Source organism: Corvus moneduloides, chromosome 25, assembly GCF_009650955.1.
Source record: "Corvus moneduloides isolate bCorMon1 chromosome 25, bCorMon1.pri, whole genome shotgun sequence".
In the NCBI taxonomy this organism is placed as follows: Eukaryota; Metazoa; Chordata; class Aves; order Passeriformes; family Corvidae; genus Corvus; species Corvus moneduloides.
Window position 1 is genome coordinate 5,245,832 of NC_045500.1, and position 17,237 is coordinate 5,263,068.

Below are 17,237 nucleotides of genomic sequence, written 5' to 3' on the forward strand. Positions count from 1 at the left end.
TTTCAGGTCACTCAGGGAGTGGTTTTGTATTTCAAGTATTCTTGTCTGGCTGACCTCATCCAGTTTATCCCCAGAGAGCTTTCACTCAAAATGCCCATTTCTTGCTGCTGATTTGAGCCTGACAAAATCCCTGGGCTGTAGAAAAGATTTCCCTGAGCTGCACTTTCAGGATAAATTCTTACTATTTTTGCTTTCAATGTTGATTCTTTCAGGATTTGAACAAAAACCTCATTGATTTCCAGGCCACCACCCTGAGCTGGAACGTCCTTTGAGCAGCCCAGCTGCTCAGTCCTGCTGCACTCCAGGCCTCCAAGTGCAGAAGGAACAAGAGGGATGCAGGAAAAGCAACAGAAACCCTCAGGAACCAGTGGTGCAGGGATTTCCTTCCAGCACCAAGACCTGTCACACGTGAAAGCCGTGTGGAAAATGTTCTTCCTGCTTTTTAATCTGTAACCTCTGTGTGTGTCTGGGGTTTGTTCTGGTGTGCAGAGGTGGCTGTGCTTGGCCAGACAAGCCCAATTAACACCTCAGCTGGGAGAGCTAATTAGAACCAGCTAATAGGAAACACCAGACCTTGGAAGTGAGGGGGGATTTGGGGTATTTGACAGTGACCCCACATCACAGAGTGCTCATTTTATTTTTCTCACCTACAGCCACAGAAGAAGGATTTCCTCTGCTCACCTGAGGTGTACTGTGATCCCTGCTAACAGAACTTTTGTCTTAGCAGGGATAAGGAACATAGAAAATAGGTCAGCTCATGACTGAGTCTGGTGATCTGTGTGACAGATCTGTGGCATTCTGTCCTTTTTGAAGATGAATTTTTGAAACTCAGTTCCAGTAATCCAGACTTCCCTTTCTACCCCTTTGAAGAGAGGTGCTAAGCAGATGAAGATGCCTGAAAAGGACTTTAGGAGTGGTTTGTATCACTCAGCAATGTGCAATAAATCAGATTGCTGCTATAGACATCAGATGCTGCTCACTGTTTGAAGGGCACTAACACCAGAGTTTCAAAGGGATGTGATTTGCATCATCAGGGCAAGATGTTTTCCTTCTCTTGGGGTAGATCTGTGTTTACTGCAGCCCTGCAGTTTTCACCTGCAGCTGCTCTGAACTGGCTGCAGCCCCTGGATGTTTCTCCATCCCATGAATCATTCTAGAGATTTAAGATACAGTTGTATTCCAGCCAGCTGTTATCAAATACCCACACTTCAAATGGGTTTCAATTGTCATGGAGCTGTTTTACCAGTTTAATCTCCACAGGAGAAACTTTCCTGTTGCTTGTGAAACACCCTGAAATCCTCTGGCAGCGTTGAAGTGAGAGAGAACACAGCGTGTGATGTGCAACGTGCTGCTGAACACCCAGATAAGCTGTCCTGGACACACCTGCCACCCAAGAATGATGTTCCCCTGCACCTTTTATCCACCTTTCTCAACCCCAAACCTCAAACAAATCAATCCAAACTGCTTATCCATGGTTTATTCGTTAGTAAACTTACTCAGCATAAATAATACGAGCAGCCATTCAGTACAGCTGGCATCTGATGGAGGAAAGAGCTCTGGAATGGCTCCCCAGGGCGGTTTAGGGCAGCAGAGCAGCCCCTACTTCCTCTGGGCGCCGGCGATGGCCGGTTTGTCCTCGCGGGTGATGGGGATGGTGCGCTCGGGGACGTCGCTCTGTTTGCGGGGAGCGCTCACGGTCAGCACCCCGTCCAGGGAGAGCGATGATGTGATGGTCAGCGGGTCCACGTCGTCTGGGATCCGGTATTTCCTGTTGAACTCCCTGGCGATGAAGCCGTGCTCGTCCTGCAGAAAGGAGAGGAGAAGCGGCTTCTAATTAGAAATATTTGCCCGGTTCCGCCTTAACCACGGGGCTTTTGCTTAAAGGCTGCTAAAGGGGAGTTGTGGCTCTCAAAGGAAAGCTTTCCAGGGAGTTAAAAGGGTTCTGAAGATGAGCTGCCCTCTTTAAAGAGCCACAGTGAGACACGGCCTGGGCTGCAGGTGCCTGCAGGTCCACACAGGGGATTTACAGGAGGAGGCTTTGTGCCACCCTTGTGCCGGCGTTCCCGAGGTGCCATTCCCAACCACACCTGCCCTGGAGACCCTCAGTGCTTGATCTCAGTGCTCGATTATGTTCTTGGCCAAAAAGAGTTCCAGAAGCTACACCAGGATTACAGGCTCCCACCAGCGACGGGGAGCGCTGGGTTTCCTGACTGACACATCTGTGCTCCTGGGAGCGCCTGGGAATGGCAGTTCCAGGGACACAGCTACTTTGGGGACAGGGGATGGGGACTGGAAATGCTGTTACATCCAGCTCTGGGCATGGCTTTGCATTTCTGCCTGCCCAGTGTCCACACAGGTCTCCAGAGCCAGCAAGGAGAGGGATGGATGACAGCAGAACACAACTTTTAAAGGATTAGAAACTGATAGCTGGGCCTAGGAAAGGTTACACACAGGGCAATGCACTGATTCATTATGTGGCTTAAGTATTACAGTTCATTTTTAGCTCATTGGACGCCTCCCTGCATTCCTGGCCCCTTCCCAGAGAGAAAGGAAGCCCAAAAATGCCCATTTCACAGATGATTTTCCAGTTCAGCTCACAGTTCATGCAACATCAGCAATAAACCTCCACCCTCTTGCTGCCCTGTCTGGGATCAGCTGGGGGTGGGTTGCACGGAGCATCTTGATAAAAAAAAATTACACATATTTGAGATGAGCACAGGATTGTTTTGCAGTCACCAGAGGTGAGGGAGTTCCCAGTGACAAAGTTAAAGCAGAGGTACCTGGCGCTCCTCGTGCTTCCCGTGGATCTCGATCATGTCACCGAGCACCTTCACCTTCAGCTCCTCGGGGGAGAAATGCTTCACATCCAGGTTCACATAAAATTTGTCCTTATCCAGTCGCATCTGCAAAAACCAGGAGGTGACTTCAGAAAAGAGCAGGTGAGGGTTAAAAAGGAATGCAGCAGGTCAAGACTCGAGCTGGTCTCTACACACACACTGACCTTTATTTTGGGATCTGACCTGAGTGCCTCTGTCCCTTGCTGGCCTTGCATTAATGCCCATCAAGGACCTAAGATTCTCAACCTGAATTAGTTAAAACTGACTCTTTATTTAAAACTGACTCTTTATTGTGGCTGCTTCACTGGGCAGCCAGACCCAGGTCACTAAATCAAGGAGAACATTATGCAAGGATAAAAAAATAATACTTCCACTCCTTCTGCTTGCAATAGCTCCACAGGCTCCTTGTAAATAAGACAGTTGACTTGCAGGACAGGCAGGAGCAAGGAGGCGCCTGCTCCATGATCCTCTTGGTCCTGGATCTTATTAAAATGCTGTTTTTCGGGGCAGTGATTGTTTAAAATAGGCCCCTTTTCCCTCAGCAGCCGTGGGCTCCTGCACTGCCTGACATGAGGATCCCACGGCCCCTGTGCTCTTCACTTCTCAGGTGGGAGTGGGATTGAACGTTTGGCACAGCAGACTGGGAAATGAGGGAAATGAGATAAATTAGGGAAATGAGGGAAATTAATCTTCCTCCTTTCCTCTGGCAGCTCCCAGGGTCACCTGCATGCACCCTGAACTCAGTTTGCCTCTGTTCCCAGCACTATGGCAAGACTTGCTCCATCCCAAACAATGCAGAGGCACAAACACAGCACCCTTTTCCCCAGCCTTTTTCCTAAATAACCACCTACGAGCATCTTCCAAGCTCTCAGCTCTCCTGGGCCTCCAGAGCCACCAGGCTGTGCCCCCAGCAGTCACAAAGAAGCAAAGATTACCTCGGAGAGTCCTGTCTCTAGCCAACTGGGCATCCGAAGGATGGGGGATCTCATCAGGAAGGGGCTGAAGCTGGGGGAAACAGGGAGCAGCTCTGACTCCGGCAGGTGCTCCCCGAAAATCTGGTCAAAGATACGACTCGGTGCCAACCAAGAGAAGAAGGGCCTGCGGATCAGGGGGTTGTGGATGGTGATATCCATTGGAGAGCGCTGGAGGAGCCTGGCAAACAACTGTGCTGCAGTGCCGTGCCGGGAGCGGGGACAGCTTTATACCCGTGCAGCTGGCCTGGCCTTCCACCCCCCCGAGGCCTCTTGAACAGTGGTGTCAGGGATTTTATTGTCCCGCTCCTGGGCTGGGCCCTTCGGCGGTGCCCAGTAGCTGTCTGAGGGATTTGAGCGCGCTGCTGAGGAGGAGGGGGCAGGGGAGAGGAAGAAAAGGAACCCAATGGGGCAGCAAGAAGCCGGAGTGCCCAGGCGCCCGCCCCGCTGCCCACGTGCTGTTTATCCGCACAGGCCGGGAGGGCTTGGCGGATGTTCCCAGCTGCTCTGGATGCCAGCGGGATCAATGCAGCTCCTATCTTTGGCTCAGGGGACCAGGACAAGGGGCCGTTGTTCCCAGCACCGAGACCTCGGCTCCCGCATCGCCCACCGGGGCTGTGCCTCTCCCGGCAGCACAGGGAGCCCAGAGGCAGGGGCAGGGAAGGTGCCAGGAGGGCTTTGCTGGGATGCCCCTGGCACTGCAGCTCTGGAGCCCAGCGAGTCCTGCTGCCCTCATGGTGTGTGTAAATAGAGCATGGATTTCTCCACCAACACTCCTCATCTTTTGCCCACTGCAGAACCCATTTTTCTGGAGAGAAGACCCCCACGCTGTGACCCCAGAGAGAACCGGGGCATGCTCACGGCCTCCACAGAGCAGAGCACCTCTGTCTGCCTCTGCCCCTGCACTAACCTGCCTTCCTGCAGCTCTTCTCCTAATAATTCACACATTTATTTTAATTCCTGCCTCGCCCATGAACCCAAATCACAGGAATGGGCTCAGCCTAGCAACTGTTGAAGGGCAAGAGCTTCTCTGCCTGTGAGAGCTCGCAAGTTAAACACAGTTTCTGGCTCAGAGGCACTGCCAGCTCTGCCAGCCCTTTGCAAAAGGCTCTGAGCCTCTTCCTCTCGGCTTGCCTGGGAGAATAGGGAGCAGGATTTGCTCTGTGCAGCAGCCCAGACCATAAATACCCTCTCCAAGTCCCCATTACATCAACAGCACTGCACCTGCTCCCTCGCACTGCTGGGCTCAAGGAAAGCTCTGGTTTCAGGGCATGCAGAGCTCAGCTGGGCACTCCTCCCCTGCTGCAGCACCAGCAGCCCACCAGCCCTGCTCAGTAAAACTGGATTTAGGCCACATTCAGAGCCTGGGCTAACTGGTGATGTCTGGCAGCAACATTTCTCCGTGACACTGTGCCAAAGCCCTGGCCAAGGGCAGAGCCTGGGCAGCCAGCACGGCTCAGGATGGGGAGGTGACAGCAGTGGGATCTGGGTCCTGTCTAACTCCCTGCAGCCCTTCACCACTCATAGCAACAAAAGACTTGAGCTCAGTTTTTTGGGAAAATCAGGCTCCTCACGTAGGGAACAGGAGGGGCTTGAGCCCCAAGCTCATGGTGGGAATTACATGACCTGAACATCACCAGCCACCCACGGGGGCTTAAGGCCACCAATACCAGTGTCAGGGGCTCCCTGAGCCTGCTACCATGAGCCTCTCGCTGGCCCTTGCTTTGGAGCAGCAGAGCCTGGGGCCTGTCCTGCCTCCCTCAGCTCCCAAGTCCCGGCTGTGCTCGGCTGCCCAAGCACTTCCTGCAGCCCCTGCTCCAGAAGGGACCCTCAGAGGCTGGGGGGATGTGCAGGGTGTCCCCGAGGTGTCCCTGGGCGCAGGCAGAGCCTGCCCTCCCTGCTGGAATGCAGCGAGAAGCTTCCCTGGCTGCCCTGGCCCGGCACCCTGGGGCCTGTGCGGGGCTATTTTGGTCCATCTTTATTATCACACACTCCTCCCTTTGGAATTCACCCAGCTGAAGCCTCGCAGCCTGCAGCCTTCAGTCTGAGAGGCAGCGAGGGCTGGGAGGAAGGTGCCCGTCCCCGCCATGGCCACCCGCACCGTGCCCCACGCCTACCCCATGAGCTGCGAGTACGAGTTCGCCAACCCCAGCAAGATCTACGACCAGAACTTTGGGGAAGGTAAGGAAGGAGCTGGGATCCCCCCCTGCCCTGCACCTTTCTCCCCTCTGCTGCAGGTGGGCTGGTGGAGTTCCCTCTGGGGAGCTCGAGCTCCAGAGCAGGTAGCTGGGGCCGAGGAATTTTGAGTGGAGGAACACAGATCAAATCAGGGGGAAAAGCCAGGGAATATCCAGGGTCTGTCTCTTCATGTCCACTTCTCCATCCATGCCCACTGCTGCCCATCCCGTCCCTCCCTTGTGCCACCCATGCTCTGGCATTCATGCACATGCTGTGAAAACATGGAGCAAAAAACGCTCAGGGGAGGGGGGGGGAAGCTTTTCCAGCCGGGGGGATGTGGAGAAAAGCTGAGCTGGGGCGTTCAGCACAAAGCTGGGCAGTGGCTGGCGGAGGGGAAGGAATGTGGGCAGCAGCAGAACCATTCAGCACCAGCACAACAGCGTGAAAAGGCAAAAAGCTCCAAGGAAAGCCCCCTGGACAATGGCACACAAAAGGCCTTTAGTTCCTCAGGGCGGTTTCTTCACCATCAGCAATTTCCATGCCCATCCCTGCTGCGGGCTCTGCACTGCACAGCTCCCAGCACACCCGGCAGGCCCTCCCTGTGCACCCAACATGTGAAGCTGGATGCCAGCCCTGGGCTTGCTGGCAGCCCTGGGCAGCCTGGTGGCAGGCAGTGGCTGGCAGGGATGCGGCTCTGGGTGTGTTTTAGGGGCACAAAGGTGGGAACTGCAGCAGACTCCACCCCTGGTGTGGTGATGTGGCGAAGCCAAGGTGTTTTCCAGGTCCCAAACTCCTCCTGTCACCCTCCCCTGTCTGCTGCTCCAACCCCATTCCCTGGAAACTCCTCACTGAGTCTCCTTTCCAGGTGTGTCCCCATCCGAGATTTTAGCCCCTGCCCTGTACCACGGCTACTACATCCGGCCCCGGATCAACAAGCAGCTGGAGAGGGGCACCTCGGAGATCTGCCTGAACGAGCACAAGTTCCAGGTGTTCCTGGACGTCTGCCAGTTCCTGCCCGACGAGCTCAGCGTCCGCACCGTGGACAACCTGCTGGAGGTGGTGGGGCAGCACCCGCAGAAGGCTGACCGCCACGGCTTCATCTCCAGGGAGTTCACCAGGACCTACATCCTGCCCCTGGACGTGGACCCCTTGCTGGTGAGGGCCACCTTGTCCCACGACGGCATCCTGAGCATTGTGGCTCCCCGGACAGGCAAGGAGCTGAAGGCCAGAGTCAACGAGGTGAAGATAACCCAGCAGGAGCAGCCAGTGGGGGAAGAACAACAGTCTGAGGAAGCAAAAGAGAAGGAAAAATCCTAAAGGCCCCAGATGTGGGAAGGTGGGGGGGACAGGGATGGGGAATCCGCAATGCCAGACCCCTACTTCTCACCATCAGTGTTTAGCAGGGCCCTGAGGCAGCCACACTTGTGCTTCTCAAGGCTGATGGCTGGAAAAAAAAAGGACTTGGAACTGGAAAGAAGAGTGGGACTGAAGTGTGAGTGTGAGTGACTGCAATGCAAATTTTCTCCTGGGTTGGGTCACCATGCAGGGCGTTCTGCTCTCACCCCAGGGTCACTCCTACCCCAGAATGTGAGGCTGTGTCTCAGAGGACTGTGCTCTAGCCTAGAAGGGCACTGGGGAGAGGGAAAAGGGGATCCCAGTGCCTGGTTTCTGAGCTGGTGGCTGAGTTTCGTGGCGGTGGAAGGTGGGTGTTGGTCTGTAAAAGTGCCTGCAGCAATCAGGAGGAGAGAGGAATAAATCTGCCTCTGCTCTTCTCTTGTTTGCCTTGGATTTGTGTTGCTCCTGTGCAGCAGGAAGGAAGGACAGTGCCCAGCTGGGAGTCCATGCTGAGCTCACCTGTGGCACCAGTGGGGTCATGGAGGGACTGTGGCCACCTCTGTGCCCCACCCCCCAGCCCAGCTGCTGTTTTTAGGGAGCCCACAGGCAAGTGGCCTCAAGGACAAAAAAGGGGTGGAGTGATGAGCCCTTGGAGGGTCCCTGAGCATCTCCAAACCTGCAGCTGGAATGAGCCCAAATAAATGAGTGCCAAGCCACAGCCTGTACCTGCTCAGCCCTTCAGTTACAGGACATCCCACACACACAGATCTTTGTGAGGGGACTGAACCCCAAAATACTGAGGGGAAAGGCTCTGCTCAGACTCCAATTGCCTTGCTGGTGCCCCAGCCCTCTCTGTGAAGTCAGGGAGGGGCTGAATTTGGCCCCTTTTGCAGACACTGTGATGCTACGTGAGCAATGTCCCCGTGGTCTCATGATGGGGACAGGGATCGTGTGTGCTGCCGGCACCGGCAGCTGCTGCCCCGATGGCCCCAGGGCTCAGCAGGTGACAGTTGCCACCCTTGTGTCACCAGGGCCAAGCCAGGCACACAAAATGCTGTGTCAGAGGCTAAATTTGGGGGTGTTTGGTGTGCAGCTCTCCCACAGAGGGGAGAGGCTGTTCCAAAATCCTCAGGGATGTGACTTCCCCCTCTCCTGTGGCTCTGCCTCCACCCCACTCTGCCTCCAGGAACACCTGGGGCCAGGAATGCCCCGCGCAGGAGCCTGTCCAGCACATCCCTTTGGGATCTGGAACACGGATATGAGGCTGGGTTTTGTCCCCTGCCGGGCAAAGTGGGATCCAGACCAGAGCACAGCACTGCCCAGCTATTTCCAGCTATTTTCTGCTTCCCAGGGCGCTGCCTGCACTGAGGATCAGTCAGATGAGGAGCAGCCCTGCCTGCCAGGCTCAGGAGGCGGACGGAGGGTGGCTGAGCCTCTCCACCCCAGTGCAGAGCAGGTACCCTCAGAGTCTGAACTCCCGCCCTGACTCCTGCGGTAGAACCAGGTTTAACTGTCAAAATAAAAATCAGCTTTATAACAGGCGCTCTCTAAGTCATTAATAACAATTCCAGACATAATTCTGGGCCAGCGACTTTCAGTCACCTGCATCCCGTCCACCCAACACCTGCCCAGACCCCAGATCTCAGGAGGCTTGGGTTCCTGAGCCCTGTGGTGAGGGCAGAGCCCCGTGGCTGTGTGTGGGCTCAGGCACAGCCATCATTTCCTCAGTCCCCCCTCATAAAAGGCTTCCTCAGGCTCACTCACACTTCGTGGCAGCAGCTGTAAAAGGCTTCTCTTTGTCCCTGCTCCGGCAAGAAACGCTGATGGTCCCCTTGCTCCCTGCAGGTTTCCTGTGATTGGGATAAACTCCTTCTCTGGGTTGGGGATGGGGGATTGCAACACGTGAGCCTGGAGCTGGGCAAGGAGAGCACACACACGGCACACATGGCACGGGCTGGGACATCAGATGCCATCTGTCCCCACTCAGCAGCTCGCTGAAGCACTGGGGGCTGCAAACAGCACATGGCCAGGGCTGGGGCTGCACTGAGAGAGGGTTCTGAGACAAAAGGAGTGCCCAAAACAGTTCAGAGCTCTCTCTCTCTTCATTTTTGATGGCAGCTCGGTGTGTGTCTGTGCCACACCTGTCCCGGTGCCTGAGGGACCTTGACACTCTTGCCACAGAGATGCCCAGCATCAGCAGTGACTGCACAATTCTGTGCCCTCCCCAGCTCTCCCTGGCCCTGTTTTTGCTCTCCCCTGAGCTCATTCTCCCCTGCTGGGCACTGGTGCTGTGCCGGTGTCACAGCTCTGTCGGCTGGCAGTGCCCGGGGGCGGGCAGGGCTGTCCCTCTGCTGTCCCCGCTGCTGTCCCCGCAGCCTGGCAGGCTGTGCAGGGCAGGATCGCCGGGAGCCGTGCCTGCTCTCATCCCGCAGACACAGCCTGGGGAGGGAATGCGGAGTGGCAGCCAAGCGCTCCCCGGCCCTGCCAATGTTTTTGATGCTTTTCTGTTTCTCTGGTGGAGCTCGAAGCAGCAGCTCCAGTATTTGTGAAAGAGGCTGATGGGAACAGGCTCTCAGCCTTTTCTTTTTTCTCCTTCCCCACAAAGCAACAAAGCCCAAGTTATCCCAGAAATCAAAACAGGCACTGGTTCGTTAAAACAACAGCGTCTGTGGCAAGCCCAGAGACACAGTCTGCAGCTTCCCAAGCAGGGACAGGCTCCTGGGAACACCTGGGCTTTGCAGGACCCTGAGGACATGGGACCAGCACTGAATCCCAGCTGCCTGCGTAAACCTAATCCTAAATTCTGTGCCGCTTCTCCAGCCCCAAGCTGAGGGGCAGTGTCAGAGCAAGGCTCAGGCTCTGCAGGTCACGGTGCAGCCCACCCAGGAGTCAGCTGTGACCCTTCCAAAGCAGAATCCTTCTCCCCCTGCCACTCCTGGACAGATCCAAGCTTTGCTCTGCCCTTGGGCAGGTGATAAATGGTGCTGTGAACCTGGCTGAGAGCTTGGGCACACCTGGAGTGGGGGACCAGGGCCAGCTCCTGTCACAGAAAGGTGAATTAAAACTCACCCCCTTGTGAGGACACCCCTCGAGGGGTCAGACCTGCACAGATCTGGGGCTGACTGCCGAGGCAACGCCGTGGGGCAGAGTTTCTGCTCAAGAATGACATTAAAATGATATCTTTCAGGAGTATCTGTTCTCTTAGACCTGCCTGGGATTAGGCCCCAGGAATTACCTAATCATTAGCTCCAGGGCTCTGGTCACTCAGTCTGAAGGGCTCTCACCAGGGGCAGAGAGGTGAAATGCACGTCCCTGTTCCTGTCTGACCGCTGAGGCTGAGCCTGAGAGCTGTCCTGCAGCTCCTTAAGGATGTGAGGGCCCTCCTGCGACTCTGCCACTCTCAAAGGCACAGAACTGAACACTTTTATCCAGGTAGCTTTAAAAAAGTGGGTTTCCACTGTCCCTGAGGGTGTGGGGCAGCAGCAGCAGCAGCAGCAGCAGAGCTGAGCTGAGAGGAGAGCTCCAAGAAATCCGCTCATTCCCAGGTGATGCCACACGTGCCACACGTTTTCCTGGCACCCCGCTCGAGGTGCGAGGATGGGCGGCAGGGACAGCGCTGCGAGCTCCCACCCTGGGGGTTCTCCCCTCGCTTCAAGTCCCTCCTCCGTCCCGTTTTGCATCACCGCTGGCACCAGCGGGACGGCGCCGGGGGGACAGAGGGACAGCGGGGGGACGGCCGCTGTTTCGAGTGACAAAACAGAGTTTTAGCCGCGGGGTGACGCCCGGGGGCACGGCGGGACCTTGGCCTGTCCCCCCCGGAGCAGGAGGCGCGGCGGCCCCGGGACATCCCCGGTAGATGGCACACGGGGCCAGCGCAGAAACCCGACACTGCCTGACACTCCCTTGGAGCAGCCGAGCAGGAACCAGGAAATACAAGCTCTGCCTGCCCAGAAAACGCTCCGGCTCCATGGGGGAAGGAGGACATGGGCAACCTGTGCAGCTGCGGCCGCCCGTGGTGAGTTGGGCGGGTGCGGGACAGCGGGGGCCGGGCGCGGCTCTCGGGAGGAATTTGGAAGCTTTGCCCTTGTGCCGGCTCTGCCGGGGCTCCGGCGGCTGCCAGCCCTGCAGGAGGGAGCGGTGAGCGCGGCGCAGGGCCGTGCAGGTGACCGGGACAGGACAGGAGCGGCACAAGGGGGGTTTTTTGTCACATCTCAGCCCAGACGGGAGTGGCAGCTTGGGGTCCTGCGGCCACCCAGCAGCTGGGAAGGATCTGGAGAAAATCCCTGTCCTCATGCCGGTGCTCCCCGGCCAGGTAGACACCAGAAGGTGTCCCTTTGAGGGGTCCCTGGGGCAGGGCTGGGGTTCAGCCACCCCATCCTGCCCTCAGCCGTTCCAGCCCCTCTCCCTGCCTGCGTCTGTCTGGGATTTATTTATGCCCGGGAAGCCCTGGCCACGTTGTTGAGATGCTGTGGCTCTTTCTCCCTGGGAAGGAGGGTGACGCTTTAATCTCTCCTGGCTCCTGCTGGGCCCTGGACCTCCTGCTCGCAGAGAAAGGGCATCGCTCGGTGCCAAGTGGGAATATTTTCAGCTCTGGGCGTGCTGCGAGGGGAAGAGGCATGAATATCAGCTGAAGCTCCGAGGACGTTCTCTCTCAGTCGCTGTGTTTGTTGAAAGTATGAGAAATTCGTCCAGGACTTTGAATAATTCCAAGAGGCACAGCATCACCTAGTGGAGGAAGGCTCGGGAGTTGAGGACACCGAGGTTCTTCCAAGCCCTGAGCCCTGAGGAGTTTGGGATTTAGGAATAGGAGTTGAAGGTGGGAGGTGGAAAGCTGGTTGCCCACCAAAACTCCCATTTTTTATTTCCTCTGCCCTGTGGCAGGGGGTAAATGAGGCACCCAGGGCATCAGCAGACAAGGGGCACCGTCTGAGCTCTTTAAAGAACAGCTGTCATAGCAAATTTATTCCCAGAGGGAAGTTATTGATGAAGGAATTGTGCCCTCGGGTCTGGGCGCCTCTGCCCTGTGCGAGGCAGGCCCCAGGCTCTCACCATTAAAGTGGCACCAAAATGTGCACAGGCAGGGAAAGCTGCCCCAATCCAGGCCCCAGGATTGTGTGGGGCCGGAATCAGGATGGCCTTGGCACAGGGAGAGGGAAGGCAGCAGTGCAGGAGCAGGGCCACGGGTGCTGCCATGGAGAGTTCTGTCAGGCTGGGAGTTACAACACGTCGCACCCGCTTTGGAGAGGAGGGGAGAGGTTTCCCTGCTCCCATTTCCGTGCCACACGTGTCCCCATTCCTGGGGAGATGCCTGGCTGTGATTATCCTGCTGACCGGAATAGCTGCAGCCCACACACTGCCTGCAGTGTTCCCTGCACAAAGGGAGGCAGCCGGGGAGCAGCCTGGAATGCCAGCCCAGCTGCCTGGCTGCCAGCACGGAGGGGAGGGACCCTGCTGGTTCTGCCCCAAAAGGTGCTGGTTTGGTGAAATCCTCCACGTCTGAGTGCTGGGTGGAAGGGAAGTGCTCTGGTACACAAGGCTTGGCGAGGAGGAGACGCTGCAGCCAGGGGAGGAGGAGGCTGGGAGAGCCAAGGGAGAGCCCCACAAAGACAGAGTGGGGCTGCTGTGAATTAAACCCTGAATTCCTGGGGAGAACCCCCAGATTTTGCCTGTGAAGGGCCGGAGGTGCCCCTGTGGCAGCGCTGGAGCTGTGGCCACCCTGCCTTGCCCCAAGCTGCCCAGGCCTGGTTAATCATTACTGGCCATTCCGGAGCTCTCTGCCTGCGTTCATGGGGATTTTTGTTTTCCCATTGGAGTGCCAGGGCATTGCTGCACACCCTGTGCTGTCCCCTGCCTGCTGGAGCTGCCTGGGAGAGCTGGCACGGGCACAGCCCTGCCTGGGGCACTGCTCTGTCCCCGGCTGTGGCAGGGCTGGCTGGCAAAGGCACACCCTGCGGGACACACAGCATTCCCTGGAGCCCAAATGGGGAGCCTGGAGCCCCGACCGAAGCACTGCCTGCCCACTTTCAGCTGCTGAGCAGAGACACAGCCCCCTGGGAGCCTCTCAGCTGCACCCTCTCGTCCGTGTCTGTGCAGGAGGGGCCACACAAGGGCTGGCACCTGCTGCCTGACCCCCTGAGCGTGACATTTCCTTTGTGCATCTGTCCCAGAATGGGACACAGCTCCTCCCTCCCAGTGCCAGCCTGCAGGAGCTCAGCTCCAAGCTCTGTTGTTACAGCTGGGACGCATTTGGCTCCTGTCCTCTCTTGGCACAGCTCTGTGCTTGGCCTGGCGCTCTCTGGTCGCACAGGTACAGCTGAGATGAGGGTTTGGCTTGGCTCATAGTGAGGGCAAAGCTTGTTTGGTTTGGTTCTGTTCTAAGTGGAAAAGTGAGAACAGGAAAACTGTCTGAAACCTTCAGTCAGACAGACAGCTGCTCCCTGGGCAAGGGGGCCGAAGCACAGGCAGTGGGGATGGCAGAGCAGCTGACCCCAAAAGAAGGGGTTTGTGCCAGCTGGGACCGTTCCCTGCACCCTGCACCTCAGGCCTGAGCTGTGGAAATGGAGCTGCAAAGCTCCAGTGAGAGGTGTTCTCATCCCTTGGGATGCTTCTGGGATGGGAGGGCAGGCAGGGAGAGCTGGGGGGGCTGTGGGGTGTGGTGGGTGTGTCACAGGAGGAGGAAACACATCCCCACACGTTCCCTTTGGACGTTTGCCCTGCAGGAGTCCCTCGGGCTCTGGTGTGGCTCTTTGCTGAGCCTCTCCTGGGCCTGTCTCATTCCGTGGTACCCAGGTGTGGTTTGGGTTGGAGTTTTGGGGGAACAGAGATGGGAATTGTCAGGGCTGATGTGTCTCTCTGATTTCAGGAAGTGTCCTTCGCCTTTCAAAAGGAAGAAAGAAAAGCAAGGTAAGGATCTGTGAGAGTGCTTTGGAGGTGGAGTGACAGAGTCCCTGGGTGGGTGACATCAGTGCCTCTGGAGGGGATCCTTGAGGCTGAGGGGTATTTAAAACAACAAAGTCCTACCTCAAACACACCCAGGTGCTCTCCAGCAGAGCAGGAGCTGCATCCAACTGTAGGAGCTGCAAACATCAGTCTGACAACGCTCCCAGAATAAAGTCATTCCTTGAACTGTGTCCTGTGGCCTTTGGACCACGCTGAGCAAAACATGTTTGCCAGGCAGCAGAGGAAATAACAAAGTTAAAACTGGATCTGACTCCTCCGAGGGCCTAACAAGAAGCTCTCTGTGCTGTCTCTGTGGGTTCTGCCAAGAACTCTGCGGTCCACAGCATGCTGGCATCCTGGGAAACCTTATTTTTCCCAAAGAAACAAGCCCAGGCTTTCTTCTTGGAGGCATCAGGGCAGCATTAGGGCTGAGGGAGTCAGATGAGCTGGAAATCTGATTTGTGCCCAGTGGGGAGAGCCCATGGGCCAACGCAGCATTGCTGCATCCCAAGGTGGAGCAATGAACTGTTGGAAGCCGATCTCCTGGTGTTTCTTTTGCAGGAGCTAATGTGAGGCATGAGACTCAACAGCAGCAGCCTGGCAGGAAGGTAAACAACTTTCCAGAGGGGTTTTTCCTACGTGTGTGTTGAGAAGACAGAGCTGCCCTAAGCTAGGTGGGCTGGGAGGACACGGGGCAGGATTCAGAGCCAGGAATCCTCTCCTCCTGTGTAGCCTCTAAAGTGGGCACAGTGTCCATGGCTTTTTCCACATTTTTTTGCCTCCTGAAGTGCAGTGGGAGAGGCCTGAAGTGTCAGAGGGGGTTGGTGCTGGGGGAAGCGTGGGGTCTGACAGAGCAGCCCAGGGAGCTGAGTTCCCAGAGCTTTCTCCCCACAAAGGTCCCCACGTATGAAGATGTCCCAGATGTCCCCGTCTACGCCATGGTGAGCAAGCCCAAGGGGGTGCAGCAGGATGACAGCATCCACTACGCCGACATCCAGGTGTTCTCCAAGGTGCGGGAGCGCTCCGCGGCCGAGGTGAAGAACCTGCAGTTGCAGAACGCCACGGAATACGCCACCCTCAACTTCCCCAGGGCCAGGCTGAAATATGACGGCAAAAATGGGACCTTGGTGTAAAGGACTCGATGGGCTCCTCCTCCTCCTTCAGCAGGAAAAGGAGTTCACAGCTGTAGATCCAAGAAAACCTCATGGACGCGCCTGAGAGTTGCGAGAGGCTGTGTCTCCCACCACAGCCACTCTCACTGAGGAGTTTCCCACCTGATCCTGCTGGCAAAAAAACACCTCCTCCCCTCGGGAGAGCTGCCCCTGGAGCTGGCAGCCCAGCTCCTGCCTGCACTGCGAGGTGGCAGAGCTGCTGCTGGGCTGGCGAAGGCTCAGGGCTGCAGGGAGAAAAGCCCCTGCTGTGGCACGGCTCCAGCCGAGTGCCGGGTTTGGGAACGTGGCACACGGAATCCAGGACTCGAGGTTTTGGCACGGGGTTTCGTGTCAGTGTTCAAGTTCTGAGGGTGCAGAGTGATGTGTGGGCGGTGCTGTGAGGAGGGGAGACCTTTAGCAGGATGTGCTGCGCTGTCTCCTTCCAACAGCTGCCCCTGCAGGTGCAGCCAGGCCCTGTATGCATCCCCTTGCCCCAAATCAGTGTTCTGCAGCCGTGCACAGCACCTGGCAGCCAGAAATGAAGAATTATGAGGCAGACAGAACAATTCCTGTCACTGATGGGCTGTTCAGAGGTGCATCCTCACCCCTCCATGCAAACAAGTGAGGAGCAAGCTCCTGGCTCTGACTGGAGTTGAAACAAGGGAAAATTGGCAATTCAGCTGCAAATCACTGCTTATGTTTAGGGCAGTTCTCATCTGTCTGCATGCCTGGGATACTGGGAATGAATCCTGGGCAGCTTTGGACAGGACTTTGGACTTTGCCTCCACTTCTTGCTCATTTTGTGCTGTCAGTCCTGGTTACAAACCCCAGTGACACAGAGCACGCACCATGTGGGGTTATCAGATCCACACAGAGCACACACCACAGGAGTTATCAGAGCCACACAGAGCACACACCACAGGAGTTATCAGAGCCACACACCACATGGGGTTATCAGATCCGCCTCTGAGAACCTGTTTCTGGATTTCAGATAGTGTCAATAATTCAGTGTAGCAATGGTCCAAATGGCTCCTGTCACTGGGCAGCGCTGGCAGGGGACCAGGGCTCCCCAAGCACCATCTTCAGGCACTAAACCAAGGCCTGGCACATTCTGTTCCTCCGTCAGAGCAGATTGTGGGGCAGCCCCGGTTATTGGCAGCGTTTAGAAATGGTTCCTTTTATAAACACAGAGAACCTTGCACGTTATAACTCAGGGGGATGTGAAAAGCACGAAGGAGTTCCTGCTCGTGGGGAAAAGAAAACTGCTCTGGGCTGTGTTTGCCACGGTGGAAGTGTTTGAGGACCAATCTTCCAGTTTTTCTATGTGTTTTAATGAGTGCCCCAGCCCCTGGAATGGTTTTTATTTCCCATTCCCTGAGGAGCTCCGGCTGCCACATCACCCACGCGGCTGCTCCTGGAAGCGCAGCTCATCCTAGAGCCAACTCCGTGCTCCCATTCCGGTGGTTTTTGCCTGTTTTCCAGGCTTTCCATGGGGAATTGTGGAAGCCATGTGTTCTGCAAGAGGGATTTTCCTAAGGACTCGGTTTTGCACTGAATATTAAAATCTCCTGTGCTCCCCGCGGTTGTCACGTGTGCCAAACGAGCGTTTCTGTATCATTAAAGATGCAATATTTAGTTTTAAGTGATAAGTCCGCACTTCGGGCGAGGCTTTGCGGGGCTGGGGGGTCACACAGGGTCCCGCTCCCGGGGCGGCGATGCGGGGCTGGGCAAAGGCTTCCCCAGACTGGCTCCGATCCCCATCCCGATCCCGATCCCGATCCCGGGGAGGAGCCAGCGCTGTCCCGCCCCATCCCGCCCCCGTTCCC

At 56.5% G+C, this 17,237-nt stretch overlaps 3 protein-coding genes and 1 long non-coding RNA gene across 5 annotated transcripts in view; 3 read left to right on the forward strand and 1 right to left on the reverse strand.

Moving 5' to 3' along the window:
• Positions 1-1,468, forward strand: part of LOC116455759 — an 8,185-nt gene extending 6,717 nt beyond the window's left edge. For both annotated transcript variants that reach the window (XR_004244466.1, XR_004244467.1), the window contains exon 3: positions 243-1,468. This is a non-coding gene — a long non-coding RNA (uncharacterized LOC116455759). The remainder of the gene's footprint in view (positions 1-242) is intronic.
• On the reverse strand, positions 1,463-4,179 carry CRYAB (crystallin alpha B). The gene is made up of 3 exons (XM_032134009.1): positions 3,773-4,179; positions 2,781-2,903; positions 1,463-1,803 (listed from the first exon to the last, which is right to left on the reverse strand). The coding sequence occupies exons 1-3, from the start codon at positions 3,968-3,970 to the stop codon at positions 1,600-1,602; spliced, it is 525 nt and encodes a 174-aa protein (XP_031989900.1). The 5' UTR covers positions 3,971-4,179; the 3' UTR covers positions 1,463-1,599.
• A 1,614-nt stretch (positions 4,180-5,793) lies between these two features.
• Positions 5,794-7,758, forward strand: HSPB2 (heat shock protein family B (small) member 2). The gene is made up of 2 exons (XM_032134007.1): positions 5,794-5,989; positions 6,852-7,758. The coding sequence occupies exons 1-2, from the start codon at positions 5,896-5,898 to the stop codon at positions 7,301-7,303; spliced, it is 546 nt and encodes a 181-aa protein (XP_031989898.1). The 5' UTR covers positions 5,794-5,895; the 3' UTR covers positions 7,304-7,758.
• Positions 7,759-11,036: 3,278 nt separating this feature from the next.
• C25H11orf52 (chromosome 25 C11orf52 homolog) lies at positions 11,037-17,053 on the forward strand. The gene is made up of 4 exons (XM_032133713.1): positions 11,037-11,336; positions 14,184-14,224; positions 14,822-14,868; positions 15,157-17,053. The coding sequence occupies exons 1-4, from the start codon at positions 11,305-11,307 to the stop codon at positions 15,391-15,393; spliced, it is 357 nt and encodes a 118-aa protein (XP_031989604.1). The 5' UTR covers positions 11,037-11,304; the 3' UTR covers positions 15,394-17,053.
• Positions 17,054-17,237: the final 184 nt, after the last annotated feature.